Raw genomic sequence first — 17,603 nt, 5'->3', positions numbered from 1 at the left:
TACCATGATGAACCATTTTTTTTCATCAGCACTCTTTTGCTTCCCAGCCATGTTGCATTCTGCTTTGTACAAGGCTTATGCTTGCATCCTTAGAGACTACAGAGATTCTGTCTTACAGATGGTAGCTGCCAGCAACTCAGGAATGATATTCTTGTTCTGGGAAGCCCTGTCATGAGGAATTTTAGTAACAAAATCACCAATACCTTCTCTGCCACCAGCCAAAGTCTGGGGTGTGGCAGTTGAGCATAGAATTGGAACCAGATTGTAATTTAGTGTATAAAGAGCTCCTTATCAGGCGATCCACATAGTTAGGATAAGGGAAGATTGGACCTTGAAATTCATTGGTTACTTCAGGTATAAGCATAGCCCAGGGGGACCCACTATAGCAGTAGCTAACTCCCAGATCCCAGACAGCTCAAGAAATGTTTGTGTCGGGAACATTTCCAGGGTACTGAGCTCTCCGTTGGCCTTTGGAGTTGCTCTCCTGCAAAAGTTAATCAAGTCATTCAGCCTTATTTACTCACTTTCATCCTGTTTCTCTGCCCTTTGGTAATCAAGACACAATAGGTGATTTAAAAAATAGTCCATCATTTTTAAAAGCTTAATGGAGAAGAAAAAATACTCCCCTTAGAAACCACCACCATTTATCTAGCTTCCTTTCACTGTTTAAACTGCGCGTAATTTGTGTTGATTGCATTAAAATAGAAATCAGGGTAGCTGCTAGATAGGCAATCAGAAGCTTAATCTGTATTGTATTTTAATTTCTTGGTTGAAATGCTCCTGTCTAGGTAGATACTAGGTCTTAGGGAGAGGGAGGCCTTTGCATTTGTCCCCACTGCTTTCCTAACCTCTGTTCTTAGGCTGTGGCCCGCTCCACTGCAGGCTGCAGAAGTGGGGTTTTAGCAAATACACACTTTGCATATTGCAGCGATTGCCACCCCTTGTGCACCCCAGTCTTAACAGGACCTCTTTTTCTGACCAGGAAGTTGATTCCCCTGCATTTCCATTCAGACAATGACACCCTCAAAGACCACTTCTCATTCATACTTAATTAGAGTCTTGTTCATTCTTGTCTTCCAATTTCCTACCTTTTCCCTTGTGACGTTCGTATCTCATATTATTTTCAAGCCTGGGTTTAAGTGTAGTCCAACGGAAAAAATAAACCAGCATATTTATTTTGTGCCACTGTGTGCTGATAGATGCGTAGTTAAAAATATTTGCCTTTTATTGTCCTTGGAGTTCTAGACAGATCTCTTTTCTTAACTGCCTAGGTCCCGCCATTGACTTGGAAAAAGTAAAGTCAGAATGTCTCGAGCCCGAGCCGGAGTTACGGAGCACTTTCAGTGAGGAAGCAAATACGTCGTCCTATTACCCCGCTCCTGCACCTGTCATGGACAAGTATATCCTAGACAATGGCAAGGTAGTGTTTCAAGCTCAATATCCATTCCCTGCAAGTGTTTGTTAGTCAGAGTGACGATGGAGAGTTTGGTGGGAGCTTCCTGAGACCCAGCGTGGCCACTTGGCCTCCTGGCCCAGGCCTCAGTAACTATTTCCAGAGTTCTTGTGTTGTAACTAGTGGAGCTAAACTGGGACTTGTTCTTTTTCTCTTCCCTTTTTTTTTTTTAAATACTGGGCCAAAGCAAGTATAAAACTAAACTGACGTTTTAAATAGCTTAGTAGTGAGAAAGATTTAAAAAGGCAGGGTGGTTTGATGAAACTTGTCCTACCCTCCTATAAAAACCAGACACATAAAATTTATAAGGTGTACCAGAAATACACCTGAATGACAGAGAACAACTCAATATGTATCTGTTCACCATTCGCGAAGTATCTATATGTTCTAAGCCCTGTGCTAGATGCCAAGGATAAACTGGTAAATGAGAAGCGCTCCTTGTCCCTAAGCTGTTTCCAAGCTGTATATTCAAACAGTGGTTAGGCCACAGTCCTAGGACCACATATAACTTCTCAGATTTCCTTGTAAGGCTATTGAAAAAAAAAGAAGTCATGAAAGAAAACTTAAGCATTATTAATTCTATTAGTACAGGGGTGAAAACTAATGGAATAGCCTTTGGAAGTCTTAAAGTCACGTGTCATAGCAGCTGGGCAGGGAGAAAATGTTCTAACATCCTTCTGATATCCAAATGGATTCATCTTGGAAGAAGTATATTGGAGCCCTTTGTGTAGGCACTGGTCAAATTCAGTTTTAGTGTTATATTTCTGCCACCCTGGCATACAGTACAGACATCACCTCTCATTCTCCCCAAAGAATCATCTGTGTCAGTCTGTTTTTCTTGCCTCGTGCTTCAAAAGTTCTCTGTTTATCCAGTATTGTTCCCCAGTGGGCTGATGAGAAAGAAAAGGTTGTTTTATTTGGGTTTGTCCAGATATATCCTTGCAACTGGCCAGATTGAGGCAAAAAACAAATATTGTCAGCTGAGGAAATGAAACCTGTTAGTCTTTAGGGCTCTCTTGGATATGCTGCCATTCCCTCATCTCCCACCGAGCACTTCCTCCCCTGCAGAGGCAGAACTGATGGGCCAGGTCATCGCCCATTCTGTCTTGACTTGCTCCAGCCAACAGGCTTTAAAAGTCTGCTTTGCAGGGGAGAGGTGGCATGCCAGAGTGGAAATAGGCAGTCGGGAACCCGAATGCTCAGCATAGCTCTGTCTCTGTCCTTTCTGTGTAACTTTGCTCGGGTGGATCTTTCTCTTTGCTGGGCCTCGGTGCCCGGATCTGTGTGAGGAGGGATGGATTCATGCTCTCCATGGGCCTGTAGTCACTCCAGCTGTGTATCTAAGTTGGGTGAATCTTCCCCAATTGAAGATAAAGAAAAGAAAGGACCATTCTGTGTTTGTTGATTCCTTTTTAGTGACGACGGCACTGTACGGTGACTAGAGACTTTTTCTTAAAGTAGCTTCCAAGAGAACACTATTTCTCTCTTCCTTTGAAAACTGATGGACAGTTTCTGAGTATTCTGGGGGCCTCTTTTGCAAAGGTATCATTTTTCCATTTCCAGAAAATGGGTGTCTCAAACCTCACTTAATGTTTCCCTGGGAGTTGCACAACAAATCTTGAAATTGCCAGTATTGTTTTTTCATTGGTTGTTGCCAACGTGTTGCTGTAAAACTAACCTGACTTTTGTTTGCAACTAATTTGAAGCTCGACAGAGAAATTTATGAAGGGAGAGGAAAGGAAGTGGACAGACTAGAAATGGATGGCAGCTTCCCAGAGCAGCATTCCCTCGTCCTCATTGTTCTTGGCTCTGCTATCCTTTCTGACCCTCTCTTCTCTCTGCCTGCATGAACAAAAGCCTTAATCTCTGCAAAGCCTAGAGCATTAGAATGGGATCCACTTCCTAGTAGGAAACTAGTTTTGTCCTACAAAACATTTCACAAAGCCATTTTTTGATCAAGTCCCATCCTGCCAGATGCCATATTTTTAAAACCTCCCTTGACACATAAGGCTAACATTATGGTCAAATAGTTAACAATGGTTTATGTGTATAATAGGGCTTGCCGCAAAAGTTACTTTCTGATTTTGATAAAGTTCATTGCTTTTCTTTATCTCAAAACCTCATTGAATCCTAGAGCTGCAAAGACTATTAAAGTTTACATAGTCTAATTTATAAATGGCATAGTTGGGGAAGCACATCCAGAGAAGGGCTCCTCTGTAATTATAGAACAGGCTAGAAACAAACAGGTAGGAAACAAACAGACTGGAAGGCAGGTCTCCTGGTTCCCAGGCCAGTGCTCTTTCCAGTCTATTCTGCTCCATCTCTGAAAACTGGGCATTGTTCCAGGTGACCCTTATTTTGCTGACCTCGGGAGCCCTTGTCCCAACATATACCTGTGATTGGTCTTACCCAGAGCCATTTCTTTCTGTGCTGTAAAGCTGGCCTTGTACTCAAGTTCATGTCAGAAAATATTTTCTTCTCTAAGGAAAAGCAGCTCATCAGAACTGAAAGCCTGTGCCATTAAAACATATTAAATGTGCCCTTCTGTTTCTCCTGCTTTGTGTTCAGACTAGTCCTGATCATTTTGAACGGGACCAAAGAGGCAAAGCCTCAATGCGTCCCCATGGAGATGTACTGTGAAGGACTGAATCAAGTGGTGAAGGCTCACAGAAGGCTAGAAATTCAGAGGGGATAGAACTTAGCCATGGAGAGTTAAAGAGTGTTTCCTGGATTTGGGACTGGGGCTTGGAAGATTAGCAGGCTTAAGAAGAAATAGGCGAAGGCATTCATTTCTGGACAGGGGAAAGGCATCAGTGGAGACATAGCTGGGGGGTGGGTTGGGGGTGTGCTGTCCTCCTGACGTTTTATTCATGTTATGTCATATAATCCTCAGAACAGCTTTTTGCGTTAGGTGGTGTTCTGCCTGTTGTCCATCTGAGAAAAGTGAGACTCAGGTAAAGTGACTAGCCGATTGCCACCTAGGGCTGAAGACTCCAGCACCCCCTTTTCTGTTACCACACACTGAAAGTAGAAGGAAATGCGGGAGTTTGCAAGCTTTATCACGATGGGCATAGCAGGAGAATAAAGGCTAGCAAGTTGAATGGAAAGAGGATTCTGGAGGGCCTCTAAAGATGACTGGGGAGGTTAGATTGATGTGATAGGAAAGAGGGAGCCATTCAAGATTCCAGAGTGTTCACACAGAAACACAGAGTTGAAAGACTGTGGAAGTAATCTAGTCAAAGAAGGAAAGCTGTGTTTTAGGGAGACTAATCTGGCAGTGTTTATAGGGTGAGTTGAAGGGAGCAGGGACCAGAGGCAGGAAGGCCAGCCCATGGCTTCTTCTGGTTTCCCTGTCTGCCGTAGTGACGTGCAGTGAGTGCCAGCAGGGGAAGTGGCTGGGCCAGCACAGAGGAAAACTCAAAAAGAAACCTCATGGAATATAGATATGTTAGATAGGCTATGTGTCCACCACGTTGGCACCACTGTGACACTGGCAGCAGCAGAAGGCCTGGGGAACTTGGGCTCTAGGGCCATACAGATTTGGGTCTGAATCTTGACTCCAAAATTTACTGCTGGTATGTCTTACGGAAAGTAATTTAGTCCTTCTGAATCTCTATTCGTGTCTGTAAAGTGGGAATAATAACTGCTACCTATTTCCATCTCTTAAGGTCATTATGAGGATTAGATAAATTGAGGGTACAATACCTGGTTCATTATAGGTACTCAAAAAATATTAGTGTCCCCCTTCTCTAGCAGAACATGGGCTAAAATGACTGTCCCCTCTCTTTTAAGAATAATAAATTAAAAGATTATAGGAAAGCAAGGCCCAGGGTGGAAAAGAGCAGAAATCTTTGAAAAACGGACGCTGTCTTCCATTCTAAGGTTTTCTAATTCTGAATTTAATCTAATTCAGATTCCTTGTTTCCCCCTTATCTCAGGAAGCTTGTGAGGTAGCTTCAGAGTGTCATCAGAGGGAGGTGACTTGGGGCCCAGCAGGGAGCAGCAGGAAACTTGTCCCCAGCATGCCTGATCTGGCACACAGACTGCCCACCTGCGGTTCAGACTGCAGAGGAAAGGCCAGACTTGACCTTGGATCAGTGTTGCCCAGCTGGCCCCAGGCAGCACATCTCACTTCCAGGGTTGCTTATCTTCCTGAGCCATATGAACAGATTTGCGGCACTGAAATTTGCAGCACAGGAAGACCAGGTGGATCTGGTTACCTGACACCAGGCCTGCAGGGATCTGAATGATCTTGTGAGCAAAAGAAAGTGAAGGCAGATGAGGCCAGGTGGATTGGTTACTTGCTGACATCCGTGAGTGGGCTGTGTTGCTGGGCTATTTTGTTTTCCGTTTTGGATGGCTGAAAAACCTCAGTAATTGGTGAAGGAAGAAGTGTTGCTGACTGACCTGTCTTCCCATCTGTGTGTACCCACCTTCTTTTCTAAGCCAGTCTTCAGTAGAAAGATCTTCAGCCATCTTTGAACGGTGGTTCTTGCCAGTCTGCCATCAGTGTGGGGGTGTGTGCGGTCTCTAAGGCCAGGACCTCTCCCAAGAGGTCTCCTGACCACATGATGTTTTTGACCTACGGTTCTTTCTGAAGACAAGGACTTTGGGCAGAGCTCTTTCATTACCCTTAGAAAGTTCAGCTCATTAGCAGCTGCCTCCCCTCCTTCTCCACAGAGGCCATTTCCACCCTCCACAGACTCAGGAGAAACACAACATAAATGGCAGTGTCGAAGTCAAAACTCCATTTTTTAATGATTAGCAAATGGTTTTTGAGTTGTTAAAAGAGCCAGAAAAGAGAAAAAATTTGAAAGCCTATAGCTTATTGCTAGATCGTTCTGAGTCGTCTTACATTTACCGACTCTGCCCTGAAACCTTCTGAGACCTTCCCTTCCAGGGAGCGCTAGGCCGTATTCTGTTCCATCAGAACAGAATCAGACTGAGGACACTGTGGTTGTATTTAATTTATCAAAATCATAGGTGTTCTGAGCCAGAAGGAACTTAGAGATGAAATCCCACTCTCCCAGTTTAGTTCATGGGAAACTGAAGCTAGAGGTAGGAAAGGACTTGCACAAACACACTCCAGTTAATGGTGGAGTCTGGTGGCTGTCCTCCCGGCTCCAGCTGGCAGTGGTTTTCAAACTCAGCTGTACATTGGAATTACTTAGGGAACTTTCACCTACCCCTGTACCCAGGTCCCACCCAGAGTAATAATTCAGAATCCCTGGGAATGGGGCCCAGGCACCAGCGTGTGCCACTGTTGGGAACCACTATGCTGGGATTTGTGCCCCAGCATGTTCACAGCAAAGGGAGAGAAGTCTTTCTAAAGTGTAACAGAGAAGGAAGTGAAACGTACACGTTCTGAGATTTGCTCGGGCTCCAAGTGGCCCTGTTATAACATGAGTATGTTTAGAATCCCAGCCCTGTAACATAATAGTTGAGTGACTTTTGGCAACTGGTTTCACCTTTCTCAACCCGGTTTTTCCATCGGAAATGAAAATAGTATCCCAACACCTTCCTTCCAGGGTTGCCACGAAGATTTGAGAGAGTGGGTATAATGCACTCGAATAAGGCCTGGTGCATTATTGGGATTCGGTAAATGATTATTATTTCCCTTAAAGAAAGTTAACATGATGTTTATGGAATGAGCCTCTTATGGGTGTGCAGCAGTGTCTTTTAAAGGAAAAGAAAAGTTTCCAACTGCCAGCCTGTCCGACTACACAGGTGCTTGTGTTCTTATCTCTTTCAGGTCCATCTGGGAAGCGGGATTTGGGTTGATGAGGAGAAATGGCACCAGCTACAAGTAACCCAAGGAGATTCCAAGTACACAAAGAACTTGGCAGTCATGATTTGGGGAACAGATGTTCTGAAGAACAGAAGCGTCACAGGAGTTGCCACAAAAAAAAAGAAAGATGCAGTCCCTAAGCCACCCCTCTCGCCTCACAAACTAAGCATTGTCAGAGGTAGGTCACTGCAGTACAAACGCAATGGCTGAGATGCTGTCCTGTACTCTGTGGAATGTACTAGACACAGTTTAGTTCAGCAGACACTGAAGCCTCTCCATGCCAGGCCCCAGGCCGGGCACAGAACACAAGAGCAGGTATGGACCTTGTCCCAGAGGAGCTCATGTTTAACGGAAGATGAGCCGTGGACACAAGCACAGTTCAAGTTGCTAGCATGAGAGAAGGGTAGATGACATGCTGAGAAAGATCTCAGAAGGGGAGGAGACCCCCTAGCTAGGAAATCAAGGAAGGATTCCTTGGGAAGGGGGTCACTGCATGGGCCTCAGAAGCCGTGCTCCTGACTACTGGTCTCTAAGTGTCCAGCTGCCATGTTTCAGTAAAGAAAGTAGATTCCATCAACATGTACATTTTGAGCAGGCCCCACGCCAGGTTCTGCGACAGACAACATACATGTCAGATAATTTCAGGTACTGATGAAGGAAGGTAATGAAGCATCATTACATGTTACGGCAGGACAGAGAGGGCTGTGTTAGGTGTGTTGGAGCAGGCCTGCTTGAGGAGGCTGGGAACTAGGGGTGGAGGAGGCAGCCCTGTGGAGGTCTCAGGGGCAGCAAAACAGGCAGAGTAAAGAGGCACAAAGGCCAGCACACTCCAGGGATGAGGCAGCTCCAGACAGCCACGGAGCCATGAGTGAGGGGAGAGCGAGGTCAGCGAGGTGGGTGAGAGCTGTTCTCAAGGGCCAAAAAAGCCACATTAAGCAGCTTGGATCTATTCTATCCATAGGAGAAGGGCAGATTGTGGAGTGACCAAATGGGAGCTCAGTTAGGACACTCGTGCAGTAGTCTTGGATGGAGATGATGGTGCCGTGGACTAAGGTTATAGCAGTGGGAGTGGGAAAAAAAAGCCAGATTTAGGGTACGCTTTGGAGGTCAAGGTGGCAGGACTCAGCGAGATTAAGTGATCAGCCAGGTTAGAGCTACAGAGTTCAAACCCATACCACCCTGGCTCTAGTGTGGGCCTTGTTCTGCTGGAGCAGAGCTGCCTTCCTTGCCTGGCCGACTCATGACTAATTCACTTAAACAGCCACTTATTTTTAGACAGTTGGAGGTAACCTTTAGTCTGCTTGCTTTCTGAAATAATGGATCCCCATTTGGGAGGTCTCCCTGAGGAAGAGGCCTTCCTGGGGATGTGGCCCTGCCCCACCAAATAGGTGCCCAACCTCTGATTCCACTATACTTGTTGGAATGTGACTCAGCAGGTCCCAGGTGCCTTCCAGTGCCTGACTGGCCCCATCATCTTGTCGTGGTCTAAAATCATCTGCTGTGTGCCTGCCTCAGGCACTGGTCTGACCTTATCTGATTCATCTCCACATCCTCATTGCCTACCACAGGGAATGGCACACAGTAGGAGCTCAATAAATGAAGTGTGAACAAATGAAACACTGAGACTGGCAAGCTGATCCCTGGACTGAGCCTCGTTGTGATTTCTTGTAAATCAGTTCCCCCCTGTGTCTTAGTTTCCTCAGCTGAAAACTTAACCTCTTAAGACAACTGAAAGGGCTGCCTAGGATCATAGCTTGGAAATAGTTATGTTCTAAGTATGACAAGAAATTAGCAATCTTTCTTGACAAGCGAGCTGCCTCCATCGAGCCGATGTGACCTTGTGATGATCACACCATTGAAGTTCACTAATGCCCAGTACTTCTCAGCTTGCAGGCTCTCTCCCATCCACTCACGGTGCAGGGTGATGGCAAGTAGCAGTAGGAACCCAGTATCAAAAGCCTGGGGTTGAGCCCCAGCTCTGCTTTGGTTTAACTTGGAGCTAACCCTGGTTCCTATACTATATTCACTTTTGTTTCTCCAAGCCTAGCGCAATGCCAGTACCAACCAAGCCCATGTTTGGTGTCTCCATCAATAAAGCCAGGATTGTGGTCTTTGTCCTGGCTACCCAGTGGCCAAAAGAGACATTTTGAATGTTCCTTAAACCCTACTCGGATGATGTCCTGTGCAGCTAACCGGGTCCCCAGTGCTACAGAACAATCTAGAAAACCTGTCAGCTGTGTGGCATTGGGCCATTAGGTCTTCAGCCTCCCTGCCAAGTCCCCCAGGTTTCCCTCACGGATCTACTCCCCTATTTTCCAAGCCTTTTTTAAACTTCCTCTGCTTTGCCAAACATGATAGTCCACACCTCTCTTTCCCAGAAGATGGCCTTTTCTCTTCCTTCACAGAGAAAAGAAAAGGAACTCCCACAGCTTCAAACTGCAGGCTTAACTACAGACCTAACTATACCGTCTGTTCTTCTGCCCCATGTCCCAGAAGAAGAGTTTCCTTCTCTTATTTGGGGCCATCCATTCTCTCTATCCGGATCCCAGCCCACCTGCCTTCCTAAGTACCTTGTTCCTCCAATTATGCTCCTGCCCTCCCACTTCCTTCCCAGCGTCATTTAAATAGACTTTGACCACTTGTTTCTTATGAAAACAAACAAAACACTCCCTGGAGGCCACTTCAACCACCTGGTTGCTCCATGTCTCCCTTTTCCTTTTCACATCCAGCTCTCTTAAGGAGTTGTCTACACTCACTGCCTGTGCTCACTTGTGATGCCCCTGCTGTCTGTCGGAGGGGGCCTAGCCCCCTAGTCTAGCCCCCTACTAGTCTGTTCTTGCCAAGTTTCCCATGGACTTCCGCCTTACCAGATCTGGGGCACACTTTTCACCTCCTCCCCAGACTGTCTGATGGGACCACTCATTCCTCCTTTACTGAGGACTTCCTCAGTAACACATGTTCGACTTCCTCCTGCCTCCCTGGCTTCACATCCCCCTTGTGGGCTCCACTTCTGCTGCCCTGTCCTCTGTCCCCAGAGTGTCCTCTCTCTCCACAAAGCTTTCCTCAGCTGATCTCACTTCCCACTGTTCCCAGGGCCCAGGCTGAAACCCACACTCCTTGTCCTGGCTCACGCCTGGCAATCTGGCCTCTGGGGACCCCTCTGCCCTCTGCTGACACCTCACTTCCCATTTTCCACCATGCTCTAATCACAGGGGCCTCCTACCACCTTCCTATTCCCACTGTCAGCAGTGTCCTCCGTCTGCCCTGCAATCCCGCCTCCTTCTGGCCATCCAGAGAGGCCTTTCCCAGCGGCCCCATCTGCATAGCCTTTCCATTGTTCTCTGTCACCTCAGCATCACCCTACATAAAGTGTCTGCATAGCATTTCTTGTTTGTTTACTTGGGAATTGCCTCCCCACCCCCCCACCCCCCACAAGCCCACTAGAATATAAGCTTTATGAGTATCTTGTTCAGGGCTAGCAGGTAGTGAGTGCTCAGTAAACATTTGCTAAATCAGTGAATGATGTTCCCAAATCTATCCTTGGCTCAGTCCACATTTCTGCGTTCCCAAACCATACATTCAGGTGCCCACTGGCCGTCTCCTCACAGCTCACAGGTTCCCCCATGACACTGGCACAACTGTGCCCCTCACCACTCTCTCCTTTTTCCTCTCTGCACAGCCTTCTGCCCCTTCTGGATTCCCTGTCTTGGTGAAGGGCACCACCAGCAGGTACCCCGAGATGCCCATGCTCGACTCCTGCACATGCCTCGTTTTGTCTCTTCTGCCCCCAAATATGTCTTAAACCACCCACTTCTCTCCCTGCCCCATGCACCTTTCATAGGCCATCATTTCTCCCCTACAATACTCCGGCAGTTTCCAGACTTCTCTCTCCATTATATAACCAGAGTGATCCTTAAGAAACCAAACATGATCCTGTCACCACCACCCCGTCACAGCCAGCCCATGGTGCCCATTATTAAAAGGTAAGCTTCTTAACATGTCACAAAAGCACCTTTATAGCCTGGCTCCTGGCCATTGCTCCAGCTTTATTTTTCAGCAGTATTCCCCTAGAGTTCTTGCCCTAATGAACTACTGTACTCCCTGAACAAGCCTTGTTCCCTCTCACGTTAGGGAATTTGTAAGGGCCATTCCTGGGGCCCAGACCACATGTCATAACTACCCACCCTGCACCTGCGCTGCTTTGTCTGGCTAGCTGCTCTAACCACCCGGATCTGCTTAGGAGAACCTTCCTCTAGGAAGCCTTCCCTGACTTCTTAGGGTGAGTGGACACTTCTGTCATATGTCCCAGAGCCCCTTGTGGTCACCTCTGGTCTCTTTTTGCGGTATCTTTGCCCCCCAGGGGCCTCATATAGCAACGCTGAGAGCCCAGAAATGCTTGCCATGCAGGCGAATGAGAAGGAAAGTGACTTGCCCAAGGCCATACAACTGGTTAGGTCGGAGCTGGGCAGAGTGAGTCCGACTTCCTCGTCCCAGAGGTTTCTTGTCATACCGAAGTACAGTGTTGGTTTTTTCTCTACTACAAGCAGGCAGGTTGGAAGTCCGTCCCCTACCCCACCATACACTCACCATTTTTACCCCAATTATATGAGCTCCTCCAGACTGCCCTGGACTGGTCCTTCCAAGCAGGAGATCTGTGGCTTGAGATTGTGTGTGTTTATTTCACTTTTACCACACTTAGTCACATTTGCTGTACAAAAATGACAGCCCTTGCTCATTAGGGATTTTCTCATGTCTTTGAGGATTTTAAAGTCCTTCCTGACCTGATGGCAGCAGGATGGTGAGCACTGATACCGCTTGCAAATGCAGAAAGCAGAGCAGGAGGGCCGTAGGAGAGTCTCTCTTTAATGACAAGCTCCAGAATGACAGTTAAACCTTATTAAGGTCAAATGACCTTTTGCAGAATGTCTGAGTTTCCTAAATGAGCCACAGCATTGAGTTCTGGATAATTTTTATAACTTTTTTAATAGGACACATTAGTGCTGTTATAAACCTCGTTAATTAAGCAATAATCTCAAATGCTCCCTCGCAGAGGGAGACATTCCCGGCAAGTGCAGGTGATTAATACCTAGAGTCTAACAAAGCCTTTAATCAACCTCAGGGGCCGCTCAGCGCTCTTGCCCCTGAGACACAGGAACGCTTGGGATGCTGGGGAGGCCTCTTGGAAAACACTCCTGCATTTGCCCCTTTCTCTTCCTGCCTCTTCTGTGACCCCTGCCAGTGCTCCAAGGGCCATCACACCCACTCTCCTTCTCTCCCCTTCTCTCTCCTCAGCCTCTTTACCACCCTACTACCTTCCAGACAGCTAAAGACTTAGCACTGGAAGAATCTCCTTGGATCATGTGGTTTGCCATCCTACTTTTACAGATGGTAAAACTGAGACCCAGACTGATTCCCACTTAGAGGTTGCACAGCAACTAGGGCAAGAGCCAGATTCGAACTCCTGAACTTCGAAACAGTTCTCAGCACAAGTTGTCTCCCTCACTTGGTTCAGGTTCCAGCAAAGTCACCGTGAGTATCTGCTTCCTCCCGGCTCAGGGCTGGAGACAGACTGTCCAAGCGTTCCCATCTGTAGGGGAGGCACTGGTCACAGTTTTATTAGACCATGATCAGTGCTTTGAGACAGAGAGCCAGGCAAGTGTGGGGGTGCAGAGGCAATCAGCAGAATGGGGTCTCCCAGTATGATCTGGTAGGCCCCAGGGATGCTGAATCTGGAAGGATGAATAGGATTTAGGCAGCTGAAGGATGGAGCCAGGGTAATTGGGAAAGAGATTGTCAAAGACACTGATTTGTTGGATAGCCTGGAGCAGGAGAGAATTGCAGGTAGACTTAGCAGAAGGCAGGACTGGAGAGAGACCGGGCCTCCTACCTTCTTGTCTCAGTCCCTGTGGAAAGGCCAAGACAAGATGAAGTGGAGATAAGTGGCTTGGGAGTAGTCAGGGAGTAGTGGAGGTCAACCAAAAGCTTTTAAAGGCTTCTCTGTGCAAACCCGTTCTCAGTGGGGAGGGGAGGGTGCCCGGGACCCGGGATGCCCATAGCACATGCACCTGCAGTGTGGATGGCACCCGGAGGCGGGCTGGCTGCACACCCAGGAAGAGCTCAGCGTTGGGGAAGGCACAGTGGGCTCTGTCCGTACTTTCTCCAGGCCTCTGCTTTCCCACATGCCAGAGGAGGGGTCAGCACGTGTTAGTCCCCACGGTCCCATCGAGTGCTGACATTCTGTACCTCCAGCAGGATTACCTGCTCTGGGCTGGCCTGGTAGACAAGATGTTGTTTACCCTCCATAGCAACTCCTTAAGAGTAGGTCTCCATTCCTGTTTTATAGGTGAGGAAGCGCAGGTTCAAAGAAGTTAAAATTCTTGGCCATGTTTATATACTCCACTGGTACGTTCTCCATGCGTAGTCCCCTTATGTCCAGAATTTTTATGACCTCTGGAGTTTCTCTGGAAAACTATTCATTTGTTCACTTAACATATATTTACTGAACCTTGCCCCTCTGCAAGCACTGTGGTAGGCCCCAGGAGTGGACAGGTGTATGTACATAAAATAATTGTAACAACTCCATACAGGTGTAATGTTCTCTACGGTTCGAAGAAGGCTTGCAAAATGTTTATCTCGCATGCTTCATGGCAGCCTTAAAGATAACCTGTGGTTTGTTGTTCTTGGTAAGCAGGTGAGGAATCTAGGGCAATGATTTGCCTCAGGTGCCCAGGCTAGAAAGTGGCCAGAAGTCAGGCTCCTGTCAGGCCTTGTCTGGGGCTCACTCTTTGTTTCATCACAGCAAATGTCAGACTCACTAAGAGCGGCCGACCTCAGCCTCGTTAGTAATCACCACGTTGAGATACCACTTCACACCCACCGGGCTGTCAAAACCTTAATAACCGGGCAATGTCAAGTGCTTTTGAAGATATGAGGCAACCAGTACTGGCATACACTACTGTCAGGAGTTCCAGGCAGCACAACCGCTTTGGAAAACAATTTACTAGACATCACCTAGTAAAGTTGAGTATGCACACACCCTAGCGTTGAGCATTGCCACAGCTTGGCCCTCACTGGAGAATTTCCTGCATGTGTACCCCATGAGACACGCACCAGGGTGTTTGTAATTGCAAAACACTGGAAACAATCCGAGTGTCCGTTGACAGTAAAATCAGCAAATTGTGGAACAGTCCACTCCAGAGAACACTGCCCATCAGTGAAAATGATTGACCTGTAGCCACACACTTCAACTTGGGTAAATCACGAAATTTATGTAATGTTGAGTGAGAAAAAGAAAGATGTATAAGATACGGATATACCTGTAAAAAAGTTAAAAACAGGGAAGCGTAGGAGCGCCTGGGTGGCTGAGTTGGTATAGTGTCTGACTTCGGCTCAGGTCATGATCTCGTGGTTTCTGAGTTCAAGCCCCGTGTCGGACTCTGTGCTGACAGCTTAGAGCCTAGAGCCTACTTCAGATTCTGTGTCTCCTCCTGTCTCTGCCCCTCCCATGCTCATGCTCTGTCTCTCTCTGTCTCTCAATAATAAATAAACATTAAAAAATTATTTAAAAAAAAACAGGGAAGAGTAAACAATACATTATATAAGAATGTGTACATTTGTGATAACACAAAAAGAAAAGAAAAAAAAAAAAATCCAGGAGAGTGCTTACATCTGGGGAGGGTGAGGAAACGATGGGATTGGGGAGGGGCATCCAGAGGCATCAGAAGGACCAATAATGTTTATGAAACTGGGTAGTGGGCATATGGATATTGTATCATTTTTAAAGTGTAAACTTACAGCATATATCTACTTTTTTCTAAGTACACTTGTATTGAAAATTTAAACGTACAGCAGTGCCAGATACGTGAATTGGTATTTGGGAAGTATGTCAGGAGGTACATTTTCTTTGTGCCCCCTTACAAGATTGTACTTAAATGCACCATTAATCCTTGGCCATCTTGTTCCTTTCCCCTGTCTAGAGTGTTTGTACGACAGAATAGCACAAGAAACTGTGGATGAAACTGAAATTGCACAGAGACTCTCCAAAGTCAACAAGTACATCTGTGAAAAAATCATGGATATCAATAAATCCTGTAAAAATGAAGAACGAAGGGAAGCAAAATACAATTTGCAATAAACTTTGGATTTTTCATAAAGCCTTATCGTTTTTCTTGCGTGGCTTGTGATTTGCGGGCAATGGTGCTGTCCAGTTGAGACCCCACCGTGCGTGGTGGCATGTGGGCAGGGAGCCAGCAGGTTTCCAGGGTCGTCGGCTTGCCCTGAACTTGGACTTCCCATTCCAAAGAAGTCAAATGGATTTGCTGAGACTCAGGCAGCAACTTGGCACCAGTGTCATTCTGGGGATGGGGAAAGCACTGTCTTTTTTGGAAGGGGATAAAGTGTCTCTGAGTTGCCTATCACTTGACTGAGAATTTGAACTAATATTTTTACCATTCAAGGACTTCTATCTCTGTTCCTCTATTTTGTTCTATAATAAAGCTTCATTAATTCTTTGATGTAGACAATCATTATCCTCATTTATTTAAGTATAGTAAGTGGACAGTGGAGGTGACCAGTGTCCTTTGAGAGGTGGAACACTCAGGCCAAAAGCAAGAAAATTCATAAGGGGAGGGGTTGCTGTCTGCAGATCTCAAGGGCTGTCTCGGAAGCAAATTACTTCCTCTCACTTCAAAGGACAGATCTTAGGACCAGACAGATGCCTTTCTCACTCAAGATGATCTGAGATCCAACTTCCTTGATAAATTGAATCAGTCTCTGTAAAAGGGTGTTAGGGGGCGGTAATGTGAGATGTGGCCCAGCGTTACCTTCAGGAAGCAGGGGGCAGTGTCACCTCGCGTCAGTTCGTTTATCCTTTTATATCTAAAATGATCTTTCAAGTTACATAATTTTTATCTCATTCAGTAACTGATTCTCTAAGGTGCCTGGTGCACAATCTGGCAAACCACATTCGATCTTCCTGTTGATTTGCACTTTCTGTAATGCCTGTGAAGTCAGCATGGTATATTGGAAATGGCAAGGGTTTGGGGCTGAGCACCTGGGTTCCACTCCTGGCTCCCCTGCTTGCTTTGGGTTTAACCTAACCTCTTGAGTTTCCATTTGCTGTTCCGTAAAAAGGAGATTATATCTACCTTACAGACTTGCTATAAGGATTATATATCTATATATAAAGTGTTCAATAAATGTTGGCGATTGTTATTTTCTTCATTTCTGGTCATTGGCTTTTAGGCATTGGTTGGAAAACTTCGGCCCCTGGTTTCTCTGGTGGTCTCTAAGCCAAAGGTCAGGGTCACTGGGATAAGTAGGGGAAGTGGCTGCCTCTTTGAAGGATTTTGTTTTAGTAAATAAAATAACCCTTTGTCATGTGAAATATTGTATGCTTGCTAATAGGATGTGTACATGTGAGTTTCCTTTTATGGTATTTCCCCAACTTTCCACAAACTAGCAGTGTGATCTTGGATTGATCACTTAACTTCTCAGGTTCCTTATCGGTGTAATGAGGAAAATAATGTCTGCCTCATGGGCTATATGGATAACTAAATAATAACAACAACAGGACTTTTCTAACTGACATAGTTTAACTCATTTCATGAGCAAAGTTCGTTACACTTAGTAGTGTTCAATAAATTCATGTTATTAAGATGGGTTCATTTCAAAGCATGAGGCAGCTTGGGCATGAGTAGTGCAGGATGCATGAGGGACTCGGAAGAAGTATGCATTATTCTTGAGCTCATCCCCTTTTCTCCCTAACCATGGTGAAGACACACCTGAAAACTGCATTTACCTTCAAAGACCATTACAATGTCGTACCTGCTTTATAAGTGCTTTTAATTTGGTGGGGGAAATAGTCATGGAAATATATATTTAAAAACGCTATGAGAGATGTGAGTGCTTTATGTAATGTACAATGCACACATTAGGGACTGAACAAGGTGTGAAAGATTCTGGGATCTGAGTTCAAGTCCTGACTTTGCCACTTCTGTCAAGGTCATTTGACCTCTCTGGGGCTCATTTCTTTTAAAGTGGAGATCATGATCCCTAACTCAGGTTAGTTGTGGAGAGGATGATAGGTAACATCTGGATAAAGGGCTCTGGAAATCTCAAAGAGCTACAAAGATGTTAGTTACTTTTAGCTTATAAGGCAGAATAGAATCAGAAGTGGGATGTGACAAGGAAGGACATAAAAGCCAATTCTGCTGGGGAATCTGGAGAGGTGCATACTCGAGTTAGACTGAAATGGTTTTGAGCCCCTCTTGAGTACTCAATGCCCTGTTACTGTCATGCAAGGGCAAGACCATAATACCCGTACCCATACTAATGAAGAAATGGGCTCAGAAAAGATTAAAT

The 17,603-nt window shown here is 46.0% G+C and overlaps 1 protein-coding gene across 6 annotated transcripts in view; it reads left to right on the top strand.

Annotated features, from left to right (window-relative positions):
- The window catches only part of LOC112863632 (AGBL carboxypeptidase 4), a 1,479,506-nt gene that overhangs the window by 1,255,763 nt on the left and 206,140 nt on the right, over positions 1-17,603 (top strand). Inside the window, exons 9-12 of one of the 6 annotated variants that reach the window (XR_015254691.1) lie at positions 1,272-1,420; positions 7,206-7,419; positions 12,534-12,770; positions 15,218-15,394. The exons of 3 other annotated variants lie outside the window; for them this stretch is intronic. Coding sequence is in view for 2 of the 3 variants with exons in the window: in XM_086716926.1 (XP_086573052.1) it covers positions 1,272-1,420; positions 7,206-7,419; positions 11,083-11,224; positions 11,373-11,454 (587 nt within the window). In the remaining variant the exon portion in view is untranslated. 2 more of the 6 variants (XM_086716926.1, XM_086716927.1) reach the window with 2 other exon arrangements.

The sequence above is a fragment of the Puma concolor genome, chromosome C1 (assembly GCF_028749965.1).
Source record: "Puma concolor isolate L17-30 chromosome C1, mPumCon1.1.hap2, whole genome shotgun sequence".
NCBI classification, from domain to species: Eukaryota; Metazoa; Chordata; class Mammalia; order Carnivora; family Felidae; genus Puma; species Puma concolor.
Note: the sequence above shows the minus strand (reverse complement) of the source record. Positions and strands in the feature narration are given on the sequence as shown.